Source organism: Rhincodon typus, chromosome 1 (genome assembly GCF_021869965.1).
Source record: "Rhincodon typus isolate 14 chromosome 1, sRhiTyp1.1, whole genome shotgun sequence".
Classification (NCBI taxonomy): Eukaryota; Metazoa; Chordata; class Chondrichthyes; order Orectolobiformes; family Rhincodontidae; genus Rhincodon; species Rhincodon typus.
In genome coordinates this window covers 166937066-166956860 of record NC_063332.1, presented here as the reverse complement: position 1 = coordinate 166956860, position 19795 = coordinate 166937066, and the positions used below count along the sequence as shown (strand labels likewise).

The 19795-nt window shown below is 42.0% G+C and overlaps 1 protein-coding gene across 1 annotated transcript in view; it reads right to left on the bottom strand.

Moving 5' to 3' along the window:
- The window catches only part of lef1 (lymphoid enhancer-binding factor 1), a 153619-nt gene extending 138702 nt beyond the window's left edge, over positions 1-14917 (bottom strand). The window contains exons 1-4 of the mRNA XM_048611041.1: positions 14225-14917; positions 13277-13343; positions 12929-13065; positions 9126-9154 (exon numbers count right to left, since the gene is read on the bottom strand). Of these exons, the coding sequence (XP_048466998.1) occupies positions 9126-9154; positions 12929-13065; positions 13277-13343; positions 14225-14452 (461 nt within the window). The 5' untranslated portion in view covers positions 14453-14917. The remainder of the gene's footprint in view (positions 1-9125; positions 9155-12928; positions 13066-13276; positions 13344-14224) is intronic.
- Positions 14918-19795: the final 4878 nt, after the last annotated feature.

Sequence of the window (19795 nt, the reverse complement as noted above, 5' to 3'; positions counted from 1 at the left end):
TGCTGCTTGGCCTGCTGTGTTCATCCAGCCCTGCACCTTGTTGTCTCTAACAATATTTATCCTGTTGTCACAGCTGATAAGGTTGGGTGGCTAACCGTCCTGGTATCTCCACACATGGCTCAGTGCCAAATTGTCTGTAAAAATCAACCCTTGGATGTTTCACTACATTGCAGTCACTATACAAATGTATGTTATCATTGTTACGGTAAACAGCTCAACCTAGTTTCTGTAAAGGCCTAGACAGGGGCACTACAAGCCAAAGAGCATGCCGCATCCTGACAGGGTTTTCAACATATATAAAAATAGAATGAAATGACCTGATACGATGACTGAGATGGTAAAGTGGAATGAACGCCATGCTTCAAAATATTGCAAATAACACTGAGACAATGGCAAGGCAAGCTTGGGTTGTCTACATTTCTTGGAAAGGTATGTTCTGGTACACACTATCTGAAAGAACAGTGGAAGGTGGTTCAGCAGATAAATACTAGGTGGGTGAAGATCCACAGAATGATGTGCAAAGGGACTTGTTTGTTTGTTCTTTTGAAGAGGCAATATGGGTCAAATGGCCCCTTACAGTGCTAAGTCTGATTCCTAAAACCCTCTTCAACAATTCACTGCGATTTGTCATGGACTAGTTTAAGCAAGGCTTTGGGAAATTGCATTGTGCTGAGAAACACCAGAGCATATCATTACAGTCAATTTAATGGACTCATGCAATTATGAGGTTATGAGATTTGATTTGCGACCATATTTCCATTTACAATAAAGAAAAGAGTTCATCTGACCCGTCCTGAATGATGCCTGACTGCAAGCCTGATGTAACAAAGTGTGGAGCTGGAGGAACACAGCAGGCCAGGCAGCATCAGAGGAGCAGGAAAGTTGATGTTTTGAGTTAGGACCCCTCTTCAGAAAAAGACTATAAAACTGTGGAGAGTCTGAGAGTCTCAAAAGCCCCAGAAAGTTGTTGAGAATTTCAAGTTGTAAATTTTGTTCTAATTCAATACCACCTTGCGACCCACGCCAACATCTCACTGGGGTGTTCCGACGAAGCTGAGGAACATCGTCTCGTTTTCCACTTGGGCCCTTTACAGCCTCTCTGTTTCAATATTGAAATTCAGAGCAGGTCCTGCCCATTTAATTCCAAGGTGAAAAATAGTTGAGATCTAAGCGACACTTCATGAGCATGTCTACGCAAATACATGGCCCATATGATTCACACTGCCATGGTGAAAGGCTTTGAGATAGGAAGGGCATAGGTGAAGCCATTGTGGTATGGGGTCATAGGGCTTTCCTAAAGGGTGCCTGCATCTTACAGACAGAATGTGCCAGGGCTCAGGAGAGAGAGGGGACAGCGAGAGTTCGAATGTTGCAAAGTTTCATTGTGCTAGCATCTGGGTGGAAGCATGAGCTTGAAATGAAAAGACCAAATTTATGAGAATTTGAAACAAAGCTGGAAGATTAATCTCGCTTGTGCTGGAGTGAAGATGTCTAGTCACACTCTCACCAGGGGTTAGAGGTTAGCAGGCAGAGAGAAAAAGAACAGATGTAAATCCTTTAGAATGAAGAATCATTTTGGATCAGTTCCAGCAGAACTGAATGCCCACTAAATAACAGTATAATGTATACCCATGAGCGTGTTTTTCAGTCATGCTAATTACAAGAGGGGTATATTCATATCTGTAATTTAAAGTACAAGTTGCCAGAAAGACAATGTTTAGTTAATAGGGCTTTTTGTCTTCTTATTACAGTAAATAGCTTAAAACATTAAATCTTGATGTGCCATCCTTTCAGCTTTTAACTGAAGGTTTTAATTCTCTATGGAGACCATAATAACACCATTTTGTGGTTCAGTTTTATTTGGAGTATCTGGGCTTTCTGGCATGTATAGGAATGGATAATCATGTTTAAAAGACTCCAAAACCAAATTGCCAGAAATCTCTGAAGCATTTTCCAATTCTTCACGTGCTCTCCCCTTGTGGATATACCAACCATAACAAGGCCTACAAAACCGCGTCAACAGCTAAGGCTCACGCTTCCATCCAGCAAAGATGGTAGAACAACTCAGCAAACGGAAACTGAGCAGCTGTCATTTGGAACATCAGTAAACTTCCAAATGCTTTCCTTCCAGGGTCATCCTATTGTTCCGCCATTGGCTTGCGGAGCTATTTGGAGCAATTTTAGAAGAACTTCAGTCCACAATGACACAGCCATCCCATTGAGAATGAGGAAACTAGGAGAGGTTGTAACATGGCAGTAATCTCACAGGATTAGCAGGCACAAGGCCTGGGCTATTGCTCTGGGTTTGTCCAGGGAAGCTGGAGGAATTTAAATTTGTTGATAAGTCTGGAATGTAAAGTTAGTCTCATTAATGGTGACCATGGCAACTATCATCAGCTGTTACAAAAAGCTATCTGGTTTTTTTTTATTCATTCACGGGATGAGGGCATCACTGGCTAGGCCAGCATTTATTACCCATCCCAACTGCCCAGAGGGCAGTTAAGAGTCAACCATATTCAACCATATTGTTATGGGTCTGGTGCCATATGACCAGACCAGGTAAGGATGGCAGTTTCCTTCCCTAACAGACATTAGTGAATCAGATGGGGTTTTTTCCCTGACAATCGACAATTCATGGCCATCATTAGTTTCTTAATTTCAAAATTTTACTGATTTCAAATTCCACCTTCTGCTGTGGCCAGATTCAAACCTGGGCCCCTAGAAAATTACCTGGGTCACTGGATTGACAGTCTAGCGATAATACCACTAGGCGATTTAGGAGAAAGAAATCTGGCATTTTTACCTGGGTCTAGCCTACATGACTCTCCAGACCCATCGCTGTTTGGCTGACTCTTAACTGAAAATGGCTAGTAAGCAACTCAGTTGAAGACCAAAAAGGGATGGGCAACAAATGCTGGCCCTGTCAGCAACATTCATTTCCATTAAGGAAATTAGTAAAACAAAACTCAGCTATTGCATTATCAACTCTGCCACAAGATGTCAATTTGGTTCCATCGTTACCTTGGACCACTGTTGACCCCCACTTGAATACACTTATTGCTTGATGTTCACCCGACACCCACCTTAAACAACATTCACTAATACAAACTGGTCATTTACATTTATTCCACACAATGCAATTTTAAAACCAGCTACGTAACTAACATCTGGGATAAAACTGCTGAGCTTAAGAGATGCAACACACAGGATAGAATGAATGGAGAAGAACATTGGACCATCAAACCATGGTTCTGGTTTCAATGCAAGAGGAATGCTGTGATTTTGTTTTGTGATAGTCCCATCTAAATGGAAGGTGGGAGGTTCAAGACCCACACTAAACCATGAACACATAATCTAGGTCAACTCTTCAGTGCAGCACTGAATAACTGCTGCATTGTCAGTGATACCGCATTTCAGATCAATTACTAACCTAAGATGTGCCAAAGCAGGTGGTTTATAATGCTCCTGTGTCACTGTTTGAAGAGAAGTTATCGTTCACTCAACACTACCAAGACCAGATTAGGTGATAATTAAACAGGAGCAATATAAATGCAACACCATTGTTCTTTTTGCACTAAGGAGCAATGTATTGCTGTAACACAACTGTATGTTTCTGTTAGTGTGAAGGGCAAGGCTGGTAGCTGTAGGGAATTTTGGATGACTACAGAAACTGAAGCTCTGATCAAAAAAAATGAAGGAGGCATATGTCAGGTATAGACAGCTGGGATCGAGTGAATCCCTTAAGGAGTATAAGGGCAATCAAGGGGGTAATCAAGAGGGCACAAAGGGGACTTGAGTTAGCTTTGGCAATTATGGTTAAGGAGAATCCAGACAGATTCTACAAATACATCAAGGACAAAAGAATAACTCGGGAGAGAATAGGGCCCCTTAAAGATCAATAAGGCCATCTATGTGTGGAAAAGCAGGACATAGGTGTGACACTAAATGCGTACTTCACGTCAGTATTTACTGTGGAGAAGGATATGGCAGCAAGAGAACGTGGAGAAATAAATACTGATATCTTGAAAAGTGTCCATATTACAGAGGAGGAGGTGCTGGACCTCTTAAAATGCATAAAGGTGGATAAATCCCCTGGACCGGCTCAGGTGCTTCCCAGATTTTTTTGGGAAGTGGTTGCTGGGCCCCTTGCTCAAATATTTGCATCATCAATAGCCACAGGTGAAGTGCTGGAAGGCTGGAGGTTGGCTAAAGTGGTGCTATTATTTAAGAAAGGTGGTAAGGAAAAGCCAGGGAACTATAGACCGGTGAGCCTGACATCGGTGGTGGGCAAGTTGCTGGAGGGGATTCTGAGAGATAGGATTTATATGGATTTGGAAAGGCAAAGACTGATCAGGAATAGTCAATATGGCTTTGTGCCTAGGATGTGAATATAGGATGTATGTTAGTAAGTTTGCAGATGACACCAAAATTGGTGGTGTAGTGGACAGTGAAGGAGGTTATCTCAAAGTATAATAGAACCTTGATCAGATGGGCCAATGGGCCAAGGAGTGGCAGATGGAGTTTAATTTAGATAAATGTGAGGTGCTGCATTTTGCTAAGGCAAATCACGGCAGGACTTATACACTTAATGGTAGGGTCTTGGGAATGTTGCCAAACAAAGAGACCTTGGAGTGCAGGTTCATAGTTCCTTTAAAGTGGAGTCACAGGCAGACAGGGTGGTGAAGAAACTAAAGGACATTAGTGAACCAGATGGATTTTTCCAAAAATTGACAATAGTTTTCATTAGATTCTTAATTCCAGATATTTTATTGAATTAAAATTCCCATCATCTGCCATGGCAGGATTTGAAATCAGGTCCCCAGAACATTATCTGAGTCTCTGAATTAACAGCCCAGCATTAATGGCACTAGGCCATCACCTCTCCAAAGGTTAGTGCATTGAGTAGAAGTTGGGAGGTCATGTTGTGGCTGTACAGCACATTGATGAGGCCACTTTTGGAAGACTGCATTCAGTTCTGATCTACCTGCTACAGGAAAGGTGAAGTTCAACTTGAAAGGGTGCAGAAAAGATTTACAAAGATGTTGCCAGGGTTGGAGGGTTTGAGTTAAAGGGAGAGACTGAATAGGCTGGGGTTTTTTTCCTGGAGCATCAGAGGCTGAGGGGTGACGTTATAGAGGTTTATAAAATGAGGACGGGCATAGATAGGGTGAATAGCCATAATCATTTTCCCAGGGTAGGGGAATCCAAACGTGGAGGGCATAGGTATAAGGTGAGAGGGGAAAGATATAAAAGGGACACAAGGATCAACGTTTTCACGTAGAGGGTGGTGCGTGTATGGAATGAGCTGCCAGAGGAAGTGGCGGAGGCTGGTACAATTGCAACATTTTAAAAGGCACCTGGATTGGTATATGAATAGGAAGGGTTCAGAGGGATAATGGGCCAAGTACTGACAAATGGGACTGAATTAATTTAGGAATCTGGTTGGCGTGGACGAGTTGGACTGAAAGGTCTTTTTCCGTGCTGTCCAACTCTATAACTCTGTATATTACTTAAATAACACTAGTTATTTTACAGCTCAGCGAATTGGTGCTCACTGTCCCTTTAGTTCATTTAACAGCCCAACAGTATATCCATGCACTTGATCAAGAGAGAAAACTGCCCCTGCTTATCCAAAACCTCATGGCGCCAAGAAAAAAAGACATGCTAAGAACAATAAAAGCTGATAGACAAACTTCAATCCACAGATGATAAAGAATAAAACAGATGGTGTTGCAGGATGCGAACATCTTATGATACTGCAACAGACCAGGAAACTTGCAACACCTTTTAAGCATCTTACAACTACATCTCAACTTCTAGCTGCAATTCTGCTTTGCAACACACTTCAGACTGTGTGGTGCGCTACATCAGTTTCTTGTTCAACACAATTTCTTAATAATAAACCTAGCCTTCTCAGATGCTCAATAACATCTATCAGGTGAAACATAAAGAGAGACACAAACTGTTTCCACCAAAAAGTAGAAATTGTTGGAGAAACTCAGCAGGTCTGGCAGCATCTGTGGGAAGGAAAGCAGAGTTAACGTTTTGAGCCCATTGACTCTTCATTGGAACTGCTCCCAGCTGGGAAAAAGTGATGGCTAATAGAGTCACCGGTCTTAAAACATTAACTCTGCTTTCTTCCCACAGTTGCTGCCAGAAATGCTGAGTTTCTCTAGCAATTTCTGTTTTTGTTTTAGATCCACAGTTTTTTTTTATTTTAGTGTACAAACCATTTCCACTCCTTGCACAGATTGCACACTCATGCACACAACATGCACAGCGTCGATTCACTTTCCCCACAATTTGAATAAATTTGTTACTCATCAATAAAATTAAACGAAGTAAGACACAGGAGAAGCTTTTATTTAATATTTACTCAATGGCTGTAATGATCTGAAGAATATTCAGTGGGGACCAAGAAAGTCATACTGGAAAATAAGAGAGTTAATGCTTTGCATTATAGTTCTGCGGGATCTCTCTTCATTAGTGGTTGCCCTGCTATATTTTCTTCTTTGAAGTTTTGGTCTGTCATTACAGCAAACCTTTGAAGCTCCGTCTGTCGTTAATTCTAACAGTGGGGGAGCAAGGTCGGGCTGACAGGGGTGTCAGGTCAGGACTAATACAGGCAGCACCTTCGTGCAAGGCAAGTCAACAAAACAAGTTGGCTAGCTGACTAACTTTTTCAGTGCACTGTAGTATTTTATTACATATTGCAATAATATGTTTCATGTAATGAGAAAGCTGCATAAAAGCAAAGAGAGCTCCCACGTTTATGGGTTAGCATGATAGATCATTTGGTTCCTTTTACTGAATATTGTATTGCCAAACAGCAAGAAAAAAAATAAACATCAAGAAATCACCATAGCTTTCACAGTTGATAGTTAATTGAATAAAGATTGTATTTTAAAAAATGCAGAAAATAATCTTGTCTACACACAGTACTGTGTTATAACTAAGGGTAACCATTGTAATTTACAATTATAGTACACGACCATACTAAACACTTTATGATGCCATTGCATTCGATTGTAAGGAGATTAAAAACATAAACCTAGAAATTATGTTGCACAATATTTGGTTACGAACATTTAACGTGAAAATGACTTTGTTCCCTATTTTAGCAGAAGTGTTAGCCTGCTGGAAAATAAATGGATTAATAATTCTACAGTAATTCAATATGAAACGTACGAGTGTTTAGATACTTCTAATTCAAAGTGCAACTTTGAAACTCTTATAAATATATGTTTAAAAATAAAACCCTGTATTCTTCACCAAATTGACTTGCTGTAACTTAACCCGGAATCATCTGCTAAAACTCTATCAGAAATGCGACTTGCTCTGGGAGAAACTGTGATTACCAATATCTAAACAAAGTAAATAAACCACCATAATGAATATTACATCCTATTTGATTTTACAATTATGTTTCAGACTTATTTGACGCTCTTGGATCTTCCAAACTTATTCAGGAACGTGCTGCATCTTTTCCTTTTGATCTCAGAATATAAATATTTCACTTCAGGGCAGATGTGATATTCTTTAACCCTTTCGCTGGTTACACCAAGGAAGATGCAGTTACCCAACTCAAATCGTTTTGAAGATTATTTTTTTGTTTACAAGGCAATTATTTTCCTCAGTTCAGTAAAACTGCTTGTTTTATATTGCTTATCTGTTCACAGGAGTAAAAAGTATTTGTGCAACAAGGAACAAAATACACTTCTTCACCGCTTTCAGAAACACATCGACAAAGGGCAAAGGGAAGGGGAACTGAGGAAAGCAGAGCAGAGTACAGATGTGCTTCTGACTGATTCAATGTTCATTGCCTCGTTCCCATAAAGTGAATCAGAATACAGCGTCTCCACAATCTGGGAGAAATTGTAAATTGAGCCTTTGGAAATATGCTTATTTTTGCTTGCCTACCATTCAATTGGAAACAATCACTAGCCTTGGCTGAGCAATTCGACTGCACGAGATATCCTCAGCAACTGAACTTGTCAGGTGTGTTTTTCACTGAAGGTTGGTGGGGGTGAATCAGTAGACAGTGAACTTGACTGGCGACCCTGGACGATCTTCCCCTTACTTCGTCCAGAGGTGGCTATGCCCAATTCTATCACTCTGAATTTTGCGAGGCAAATCAGATGATATAGCATAACATATTTCCATCAAAAAAACACAAGGTGGTATGTGTTAATCTTTTATGCTGTTTTGGTATTTCAGACCATCTGTCTAGACCAAGGGAAAAGATCATTTCTCAGATAAAACAATGGCTGCAGTCTCTCCTGACAAGTTAAAAAATGACAACCAGTCTATCGAAACAACAAGCAGGACAAAATTTATTTGCCACATTTCACAACAGAGAAAACACCGTTGCATATACAAAAGTCAGGCTGTATTGTACCTTCCACAAGTGTCATCTCTCACCTCACCAATGTGGAAATAGGACTGGTTTGAACATGTGTTCACACAGGCAGTGAGAAAAAATTAAACTGTATGTTTCACTCACTATCTGATAAAAGTGAGCTTAGTGGTGAGAAAGACCTGTCTCTCTCAACAGTCGTTACCTCCAATGGTTGACGATTAACAGTCTGCTTACCATAGAAGTTGTGGTGTGGTAAGTCGGCCCTCTGATGTCAATTTTATGATTACCATCAAAGAACAAACAGCTGCAGTATACAATGCAACAAGAACTTTAAATTGACTATTTAAAGTTTAAACAGGCACCAGACAACTGTGGTTGAAGTAGAGGGGGCTCTAACAGGCAACAGCGCTGAAAACAACAAGCAGCAAATGACAATGCTACAATACAGTTATACAGCGCTTTTAACTTGATAAAACATTCCAAGGCATTTGATAGACATAGACATTAAGCCAAACAAGGGAACATTAGGGCACAGAACCCAACACTGGGTCAAGGAGGTAGTATTTAACCTGCATCTTGGGCAGAGGAGTGAGATATAAAGAGGGAAAGCAACTAATGGGGAACTTAAGGTCTAGGTGGCTCAACGCAAAGACACCAATGATGGGTATAACGAAGTTAGGGCCGGTGGGCTGACAAGGGGTCAGACTTAGCAAGAGCCACAATGTTTTCATAGGATGGTGGCACTGAGAAATGTCACAAAACCTACCGAAGAGTTATGTGAGGCCTTGGAGGGATCTGAAATCGAGAACACCAATTTTAAATTGATGCATTGCCAGACTGGAAGCTAAAGTAGGTGAGTGAGGGGTGCCAGGAGAAGTGGAATCTGGCACAAGTTGGGAAGGATCGTCAACATATGGACACGATAATCATAAGCTGCTGGCAAAAGTAACCATTTGCAGGTTTTTGCTCTTGTGAACAGTGTAAAGCAGAATTAGTAAAACACATGGGGCCACTGAACATTTGCTCATTCACAAGATTCTTTGAACAAACTACATGAAATTGCAACATGTTTTTACCTTGCAGCATAAATCCTACCGCAGACCACAGTGAGGTCTCTGGGCATGCAAAACACTGAGCCTGACTTTATTTTTGACTGTATCTGCTGCTCACTATTCAGCACCTACACAACACTGTAAAAAAAAATCCAGCTCAAGCACTCTTGTTCTGTCAAAGATTGTTTACAAGAAGCTTGAAGCTTTCTCCTCCATTAATAAGGGTGACACACACATCTTCACTGTCCACATTGATTATCCAAGCTACATCAGGTAATAATTGCATATACCTATTCCAAACGCTTAGGAGCACAAAGCTCCGTTTCCTTTCTCTTCAATATTAGTACAATTTTCCACTAGCTTCAGCCAAATAATCAAATGGTGATTTTACATTTTCTACCAACCAGGTGAGAGGGAAGATCTAATCTATTAATATTACATTTGTCACACTGGCAGTGGGAACTGTCAACTTCAAGATGACCATAATTAAACCCAGTTTAGCAAATTCCCTTCCAAACAACCCGTAGCTTTACGACTAATTTGGATCGAAACAAAATTTACAAATGTTGCGAGTGTCGGACAAGCGGAACTGAGGGAAAAAAAACTGCATAAATTTGTCCACTGCAAGGTCAGGCTAGCACCTTACTGCCTGATCTGGTGAATATTTCCAGCATTTCCTGTTTATAACTCAGATTTCCAGCATTCACAGTTATCTACCCTTTTGTATTAGCACCTCATGCGGCCGAACCAAACCAAATCCCAATGTGTAAAACATATTTGAATTCCTTATTGGCCTAACAACCCTATCCTTATCGTTACACCTCCAACCTCCATGTAATTCATCTCGCTTACCTAGACTGTAATTTGAAACCGTCCAAGGCATGCCTTCGTTCAAAGACACAGTAGCATGTAAATAACAGAACAGAATTGATTCTACTTTGTTAACACAGTGTAATGTGTAAATTCTGTAAGAAATGAACTGCAGACCCATCCATATTACAATTGCATAATGCTTGGCATCATTTTACTCTGGATGCTTTCGTACACATACACCCCCAACTGCAACACACTCTTTGCGATAAAGGTTTGCCCGAAAAAAATGCCAACACTAAGATGCAGATTGAAGCTCTGGTTTTTTGAGTGCAATACAGGATTAGCTCGTCAGAGAATCAAGGACATGTCATATTCTAATGGGAAAGCTCATCAGGGAAAGACGTTGTGTAATTCCAAAAGGAGATAAACTCCGACTTGCCTGACAGAACTTGGGTTAGATTTGACTTTTGGTTTAAAAGGATTTGGAGTAAAAGAAACATCCACATCAAATAATGCAGAAAAAAAGTACTCCACTCTGCTCTACACCTGAATACCCTCCAAATACAGGAAAAACTGTGTATGCCTGATGTCACGATTTATAGTTTGGGCAGCAGACCTGGTTGCTTTTTACCTGGTTTGCCTGAAGCAGCATTGCAGCCATATAACAGTTACCATGAATTAAGAGTTCACATTGAGTGAGGGCAATAGGACATAGGTATGGGTCACAATGTTGCAACTGTATTGAAGTCCATATTAAATCAATGCAATTTAAACTGAAATCACCTAATTACATTACATTGGGTTACACAGACTTAAAAAACACAAACAGGTCATTCAGGCCAAGAGGTTTCTGCTGGTCTTTACACTCCATACAAGTGCCTCTTCCTGCTCTACTTCACCTCACATAACATTCCAACAAAACATTCTATTCTGTCCTCCTTCACTTTTTTATCCAGCTTCTCTTTAAATGCATCTTTGCTATTTATATTGTCTATACCATATGGTGTACAACCACTGTGAGTAGAGATGCATTTATTCCTGAATTTTTGACTGTCTTATTAGTGACCATTTCAAAATTATGGCCTGTAATTTTAGACTCACCGCAACCAGTGGAAATTACTTCTCTATCTCTGCTGTATCAAATTCTTCCATCATTTTAGAGATCTTTATTAGTTCACCCCTCCTGCCTTCTCTGCTCTAGAGAGAAGTGTCTCCACTTGTGCTGTCTTTCCTGACAGTCAGAGCTGCTTGGTAGCTTTTCTCTCTATCACAAACATGCAATTGTCCCACAGCTGAAAGTGCTCTTAGTGAAACAGACCTCAGTGCACTGTGGGAAAGCTGACCGACATAGGACTCACCAGCTGACAATATCATGGTTTGTTGGTAGCAAAGTGAAAACCGACACTGGGCTGAGAAACCACTCTGGGCAGAATCAGAAAACCCCTTGGAAAATAGACTGGCTTCAAAATTAGAAACCATCCGGTTTGAAGGAGAACAGAATTAAGGATGATTAAGTTAATGCTATATTAAGACCTCAACACCTAACTGTACACATGTCAAAGACAGGCATCAAGAAAACCTGTAGGCCCACACTTGCGTTTCAGACAGATCCCTTCACAACTGTGGTATAAACCACAGCCAAAATATCATTTTTTTTTCCAAGGTTTAAACATCATATCACGCATTGCACCTGCAGTGAGAGTTCAACCCACATTGACTCTGGGATCGAACCTTGCAGCCAATTTGCTTTGGAATTTGTGGCTTTTCAGTCAGTATCTCAATGTAGGTAACCAACTGCCAGACTTGTGTTCATATAGCACTGAAGTCAAATACTCTATTATAAAGAATACTCTTGTAAGCTCCCTTGATTTCATTACACAATCTTAAATCCACAGACATTTCCAGGTCTTTTTTTCTTTTGCTACTTTTAAGTGTATGATTCCTTCTGGCACACACAAACTACAGTCTGACAATCAGCATGCACGATCCCAATGACAAACAGCAGAGACTCAGTTCTCCTAAATCAACAGACTTCTCTAACAGCCCCTCCCCCTCAAACCACGATCCCCTTCTCACCCTGGGGGATGGTGAAGAGACAGAGACAGTAAACAACTGCCCCCATTCTGCACCTTCTCAGTAACATTTTTTTTAAAAGCAGGACCCTGCTGTTGTGCACATTTTCTGGCCTATTTAAACTTAGCGGTTTCAAACTGCCTTGTGTTTGTATGCGTACTCTGAGGCGGGTTAGCTTCAAGGGAGAAAAAAAATCTCTGATCTGCTGCAGAGACAAGCTTCTGGAGCTGCTTCTAGTCAAAACAATCCGAGGTACAAGAAAGGTCAAACAATGCCAAAAAAAAGTCATGTTCTCCCCTGAATTACAGATAGTTTTTTTTAGTCATTGGTAAATAACTTTAACCAAAATAAAAGTATCCACTGAAGTCTGGTAGTTTCTTAAAGCTGAGGCAACATGATGCTTAACTAAGGGAGATCTTAATGAAGGGAGTAATAGGGGTTGATTTAATGTCCCAGAATAAACACCCCTTGGAATCATACCTGTGCAATACCTGGGCTATAGTGGAGATTGGAGTTAAGGGGAAGGAAGGGATTTAGTACATTGGTGTTTACTTATATCTGGCTGTGTTTACTTATTCCTGTAAATAATCACTTAACAACATGCAAGTACTAAAGCAGCCTTGTGACTCACCGTTCTGGGGGCAGGAGGTGAGAGGGAACCGTTGTTCAGGTAAGGGTCGTTGTTCATGTTAGGCACCATGACATAGCCTGGTTGGTAGGGGCAGTAAGCCGGACCCTTGAAGATCACTGCATCCTGTCTCTTCCCTACTGAAGGGGAGGGGGGAAAGAAAAAGAAAATGAGGAAAGGGGATGGTGTTATGGGGAGGGGGTGTGGGGGCAAGACAGGACCCAGAGAGATGGGATGAAGTTGTGGGAAGGGGATGGTGGTTAAGAATGGATGACACCAGAAATTACACACACACATGAATCAATGAAATGCAAAAGTTGACTCGGAAGAGACGAAAAATCTTTTGCTCACCCTCCTCGATGCTGGTTCTCACTTTGTCCCGAAAGGGCTCCTCGCTAACTTGTGGCCGTCTGCCTACCTAGAAAGTAAGTGACAAGTAGTTTTTGGATATGTGTGTATATTTTTATAAATACACAAAGTGTAACAAAAGGGGAGGGAGAGGGCAAAAGGGGAGGGAGAGGGGATGGCTGTCCGCAGTTTCGCTCTGTGGGTGTGTGTGTCTCTATGTCTGTCTGTGTGTGTGTGGGTGTGTCTGTGTCTCTATGTCTGTCTGTGTGTGCATGTGGGTGTGTCTGTGTGAGTGCTGTCTTGGCTGTGTGTGTATATCTCTGTCTGTGTCTGTGTGTGTATATTTGTGTCTCTGTTGTGTGTATGTGTCTCGGCTGTATGTGTGTGTGTTACACATTACTGTGTGAGTGTGTGTATGTGTTACACATTACTGTGTGAGTGTGTGTGTGTTACACATTACTGTGTGTTACACATTACTATGTATGTGTGTGTTACACATTGTGTGTGTGTTACACATTACTGTGTGTGTGTGTTACACATTACTCTGTGTGTGCGTGTTACACTGTGTGTGTGTTACACATTACTGTGTGTTACACATTACTCTGTGTGTGCGTTACTCTGTGTGTGTTACACATTACTGTGTGTGTTACACATCGTGTGTGTTACACATTACTGTGTGTGTTACACATTACTGTGTGTGTGTGTGTGTTACACATTACTGTGAGTGTGTGTTACACATTACTGTGAGTGTGTGTGTGTTACACATTACTGTGTGTGTGTGAGTGTTACACATTACTGTGTGTGTGTGTGTTACACATTACCGTGAGTGTGTGTTACACATTACTGTGAGTGTGTGTGTTACACATTACTGTGTGTGTTACACATTACTGTGAGTGTGTGTGTGTTACACATTACTGTGAGTGTGTGTGTGTGATAACAGTGTAAGTTTACCTCCTGTTCGGCCGGGTTATTACCGCCGCTATTGCTGCTGCTGTTGTCGCTGCCCGCGTTAGTCTCCGACTCGTTCACCAGTGAGGACTTCAGGTCGGCTAGATCCCTCTCCTCGGTGGCGCTGATCTCCGCCAGGATTTTATCATCCTGCTCCCCTTCGTCCTTGAACGAAATCATCTCGTCGTTGGCTCCGAGCTCCGGGTCGCCACCGCTGTTGAGCTGCGGCATCCCTGCAAATCTGAAGTTTCAGCGGAATCTAATAATGCCTCCCCCTTTCCTTTTTCAGTGTATGGGGGGGGGGGCAAAGATCTAGAATCTTGAAGGGGGGAACTGATAATTTTTCTTTAAAAAAAGCCAGTCCTTTTTTTTTGCTGTTACAGTAAATTGTTACTTTTCAGAAAGAGGTCTCTGCCTGTTTCAAAGCAAACTGTTTGCTCGCCTACTTTCTGCTTTTTCGGGACTGAAGCTAGTTAAAGCGAGCCCATGAAGACTAGTTGGAGACGGCAGAGAGTAATGCAGCTGAGGAAAGAGAGAGAGAGAAAAAAAGCAGGCTGGAAGGAGGGAGACTAGGAGAGATCAAAGCCTTGCCGCCGAAGTGATTGACAGCTCTGATCGACAGGGAGAGCTTTACAAATGTCCTTTTGCAACTCCTAATGAGATGCAGAGCAACCTCTGCAGGCGAAGACCGAAGAGGGATTTTGAACACAGCAAGAACTGCACTCTCCCATCCTCCCTCCACCCAATCAATGCACAAAAATAATTTAAACCCCCCACTTTCTGTTCGTGCAGTTACGCAGGGTCAGTTAACCCAGTCGTATGTATCTTCGGATTTAAGAAAAACCACGCAGATCAAACTGCCAGAAGTACACCAGGGATTTTTTTTTAAAATCAGCAAACTGATTTAACCCTTTCCCACCTCGCCCCCCTCTCCCCAATTCCCTCCAGTTTTAAAATTGACAAAAGACCTGGAATAAACGCCCCACGACGCTTGCCCATTCGATCAAAACATAACGTCCAACCAAGTGCAGGTACAGTTGGGGGTTCTCTACAGTATTGCCTTTCAGCCTCCTTGCAAAAAAAAATTCTGTTTTCAACACACATACGGACAGGAAAATAATGTTATGTTAAGGCCGGGGAAATATTTCAAAGCAACATTTAAACAGTCCCGACTACAAAAGTGCAACACCTCTCTCTGTTTATTATTTATACTCGATTTTATTCTAAGCCTCAGCTGTCCTGAACCCCGTGTAAATAAATATGTTTGAAATTCTTCAACTTCTATCCGAGATAAAGAAAACGACAGGCACAACATGGGAAGTAAACATTCTCAGGACGTCCTGAATATGTCATGCTTAATAATAAACGAGGAAATGCTATCGTTTCTTTATTTCACAAAAAAATTGTGGTGTCCAGTTTCCCGAAAGAATGCTTCGCCCTTCTTAATTCACATCACATTCAAGGTTACACGAGAGATCCAAACCTATCGATGGAATGCCTAGTTAAATGCACTTTCATCGCATCAGATAAAATAGACAGGCGATGTGTACTTGAAAGGATATGTCTAACGTGCAGGGCAATATGACTTTCAAAGAGCCAGTACAGGCACGATGGGCCGGAGAGCCGCGATTGCCATTGATAGATTCCGTCATTTCGTCTGTGTGTCACGTTTTCTACAACTGAGCCTCTGAAAATACGATTTTTGAAACAACAACAAGCTTAATTACAAACTACTGCTGTCCTCTTGCGGTGTGAGACTATTTAGGAAGAAGTTGGGGGTATTTCTACTTAGAATTTCAACAGTTCAACCCTTTTCTGTGATAGTTTGGCGCTTTATTGAAGAAAGTGGGGGGGGGGGGTGGCGGAAGGGAAGAGGGGATTCTGATCAATGCCAAACCCCATCAGCTCAGGAAGTTGCTACTCCAACGCAACACTCGGGACGGCCAACCTGTTACATCGAGTGTGTGGGATTGAGGCAAAGAAGGTGAGCGGAGTGCAAGGGGTAGAGGCTCTCAAACACTCTGATCTGACCGACAGAGACTCCGTCAGACTTAAAACACAGAGACGCACAGCATCAACAATAACTGACAGGACATTCTCCTGCCCCTCTCCGGCGTTTTATGTGTCGATTTAAACTACGGCGATCGTGAAGCAGAATTAAGAAAAAAGATATCAAACGAGCTGTGTGAGTCTAAGTCCCAATCCCACCCTTATGGTACGGTCTAAGTACAGGAATAGGGTTTAAACCAGGATAGACAGAATCAGGGAGAGGGAATTGGGTTTAAAGGCAGTGCGCACAGTCTTTGATCTGACCGACATCAGAGCGCACTAAGGGAGCATCGAACATCAGGGACAAATCCCCAGCAAGTGAGAGAGAGAGAGATTTAAAAACAACTTTTCAGTTCGGTGTGGGAAACTTCCTTTGCTAAGGTCCCTTTCATCTTGCCGAAAGGAAAATTCCCCATAAATACCTTTTTGGGAGAGTGGGCGTAATAAAAGGTGGTGGAAGGCGGGGGGGGGGGGAAGATAAATTAAAACTACGATTCTTCTCATTGTTGATAATGTCACACAGAGAGAGAGAGGGAAGCAGGGTTTGGGTCTGTGTAAATAAGTACTCCCTTTCCTTGCTGCTGCACAGATTTCTGAGCTGCACATTGCGTGAGAAGTGGGTGAAAGACTGGGCTGATCTTTTTAAGCAAAGGAGGTGGAGCTGGCCGTGCCTTTGATCTTTCGACGGCCGCTTTCTTCTCTCTGTCCTCCCCCCCCAAACCCCTTGCCTACATTTGGAAAAATGCCGAACCGAAACGCAGTCATTTCCACGTGTGCCAGCTGAGGCTGTACCGGTTCACTTCCGGGTAAGGGGAAGGCAGAAAGACGCGAAGTGAAGACACACAGGGAGATCAAAGGCTTTTCGATCTGGACCACAATGTGGAGGGAATCAAGGCTGGAGCGGATCCAGCATTTTTAAAGCAACAAAGCTTTAGAGGGGGCGGGAATAAGACTCTGAATTTCATAAATCTCAGCTATAACTTGTCGACATTTCAGATTCAGTAAGGAGAACTGCTCTGAGATCCTGTATGCTTTTCATCGAGAATCCTGTTTAAACTGACACACACGTTTTCCCTATTATTGTCGAACTCTTCAACACTTTGTACTTGAGTGTTTTGCACATTTTTCGTTTATTTTACAATCATAATATCAAGCCACGCCTCTGAAGTGCATGTCAATGTGACACCATGGTGCAAGATTATTCAACCCCCAGCTAGTCTTTCTCTTAAACCTTCTTATACTGCAGCCAGTAACTCACCTCCTAACTCGCCAAAGCCTGTGCACCAACCACAAAACAGTGTCAGGAGTATGATGGAATACCCCACACCTGGCTGGATGAATGTAGCCCCAACAACACTCAAGAAGCTTGCCCGCTTGATTGGTACCACGTTCACAAATGTTCACTCCTTCCATCACCAACACCAAGAGCAACATTGTGCACCCTCTTCAAGACACCCTCTAGAAATTCACCAAAGATTCTGAGACAGCACCTTCCAAACCGACGACCACTTCAATCTCGAAAGACAAGTGTAGCAGATACCAGCACTACCACCTGCAAGTTCCTCTCCCAGCCACCCACCATCCTGACCAGGAAACATTTTGCTGTTCCTTCACTGTTGCTGGGTCAAACTGTTGGAATTCCCTCCCTAAGGGCATTGTGGATCAACACGTCGACTGCAGCGTTTCAAGATAGCAGCTCACCACCACCTTCTCAAGGGTAACCAGGGATAGACAATAAATGCTGGCTCAGTCAGTGGCACCCACATCCCATGAGTGAATGAAAAACAATATTATGTAAAAAGTGAGGTGTGAAAACATCCCTTACAGTAAAGGAAATGTGAGATCAAGACTGCTCAGATTTGAGCACTTTACCAATGATGATACTTCAGTGTCGAGTGGTACTCACTATTTCAGGAGCCCAAAGTCAGAAGCCACTCAACGCCAGGTTATTTGGACTATAAGCTGGTGTCATGTACTTCTGACTTCATCCACTCCAGTCCAAAAGCGGCACCTCCACGTCAGGAGCCCAGTCTTCCCACTTGGCTCGATGTAAAAGATCCCATGTTGAAGAAGAGTTGCGTAAGATTAAGAAAATTTCCCAAAGATACATAAAAATCAACAGATAAACAGGAGTTAAGAACTCAAAATATCACCAGCACTAAAAATGGATAAAAGTCACCACGGTCCCACTGTCACATCACAGAGACAGAGACACACATAACAAATGGTGGCTCAACCTGAGGGTCACCCCCACCGCAGGCAAGGAGAAAGGTTGGGAAGGAGAGTCCTTCATTGAAACCTCAGCCAGTGCAGGAATTCAACCCATGCTGTTAGCATCACCTGAAAGCACATGCCAGCTGTCCAGCCAATTGATCTAACCAACCCCAGGAAGAATGCAGAGAAAATGTCAATGCTGGCAAGTGTCCAGGAACTGATGGCCTGCATCCGAGGATCTTAAAACAAGTGGGTGCAGCAAAAGTAGCCAGAATTGCACTCTCCCAAGTGAAGGTATAGATGTAGCGGTAATGCAGCTAGATGAGTAATCCAGAGTGTGAGGCTAATGTTCTGGGAACATGGGTTTAAAACACCACTTGGGATGTAGTGAAATTTTAATTCAATACAAAAAGCTGACTTAATGGCAACCACATAACCACTGTTGATCTTCATTAAAAAATCTGGTTCACTAATGCCCTTTCGTGAGGGAAATCTGCCATCCTTACCCAGTCTGGCCTACATGTGACTACAGACCCGCAGCAATGTGGTTAACTCTTAACTGCTCTCTGGACAATTAGCAATGGACAATACATACTGGCCTAGCCAGCCATACCAACATCCCATGAATGAATTAACCATTTTCCTTTAATCCCTAACAGTTTGGAAATTAGGTAAAATGCCATTTTTATTCAAGAAAGGACGGAGATAGAAAGCAGGAACCATAGGCCAGTTAGTCTAACATCTGATATTGGAAATTGCTAGAATTCATTATTAAGAAGATTATGATAGATACTTCAAAAATCTCAGTGCATCAGTCACAGCCAATATGGTTTTGTGGAAGAGAAGTCATGTTTAATCAAGTTTGTTGAGGAAGTAACATGCAAGGTGAATAAAGGGAAAGCCTGTTAATGAAGAGGTTATATTGGACTCAAATGCTGTTTTTTAAATTCTGTTTCTCTTTCCTCAGGTGCTGCCAAACCTTCTGAGTTTTTCCAATATTTTCTGTTTTTATTTCAGTCCTTCAGCATCATCAGTACTCAGCTTTTGTGAAAGTGTAGATGTGGTGTGGTTGGATTTCTAAAGTATATTTGATACATCAAATATTACTACACAAGAGAAGGATGCATGCTGTATTAGGGCTAACACATCTATATGATTAAAGCATTGATAGGTTAGCTAATAGGAGGCAGACAGCAGAAATAGGTGGGTCGTTTTTACGTTGGTAAGCAGTTGCTCATGTAATGCCACGGGAGTTAATGCTATGGACCAGACCAGATCCCTTCAAAATATTATAAGAAGATAGCCTGGACC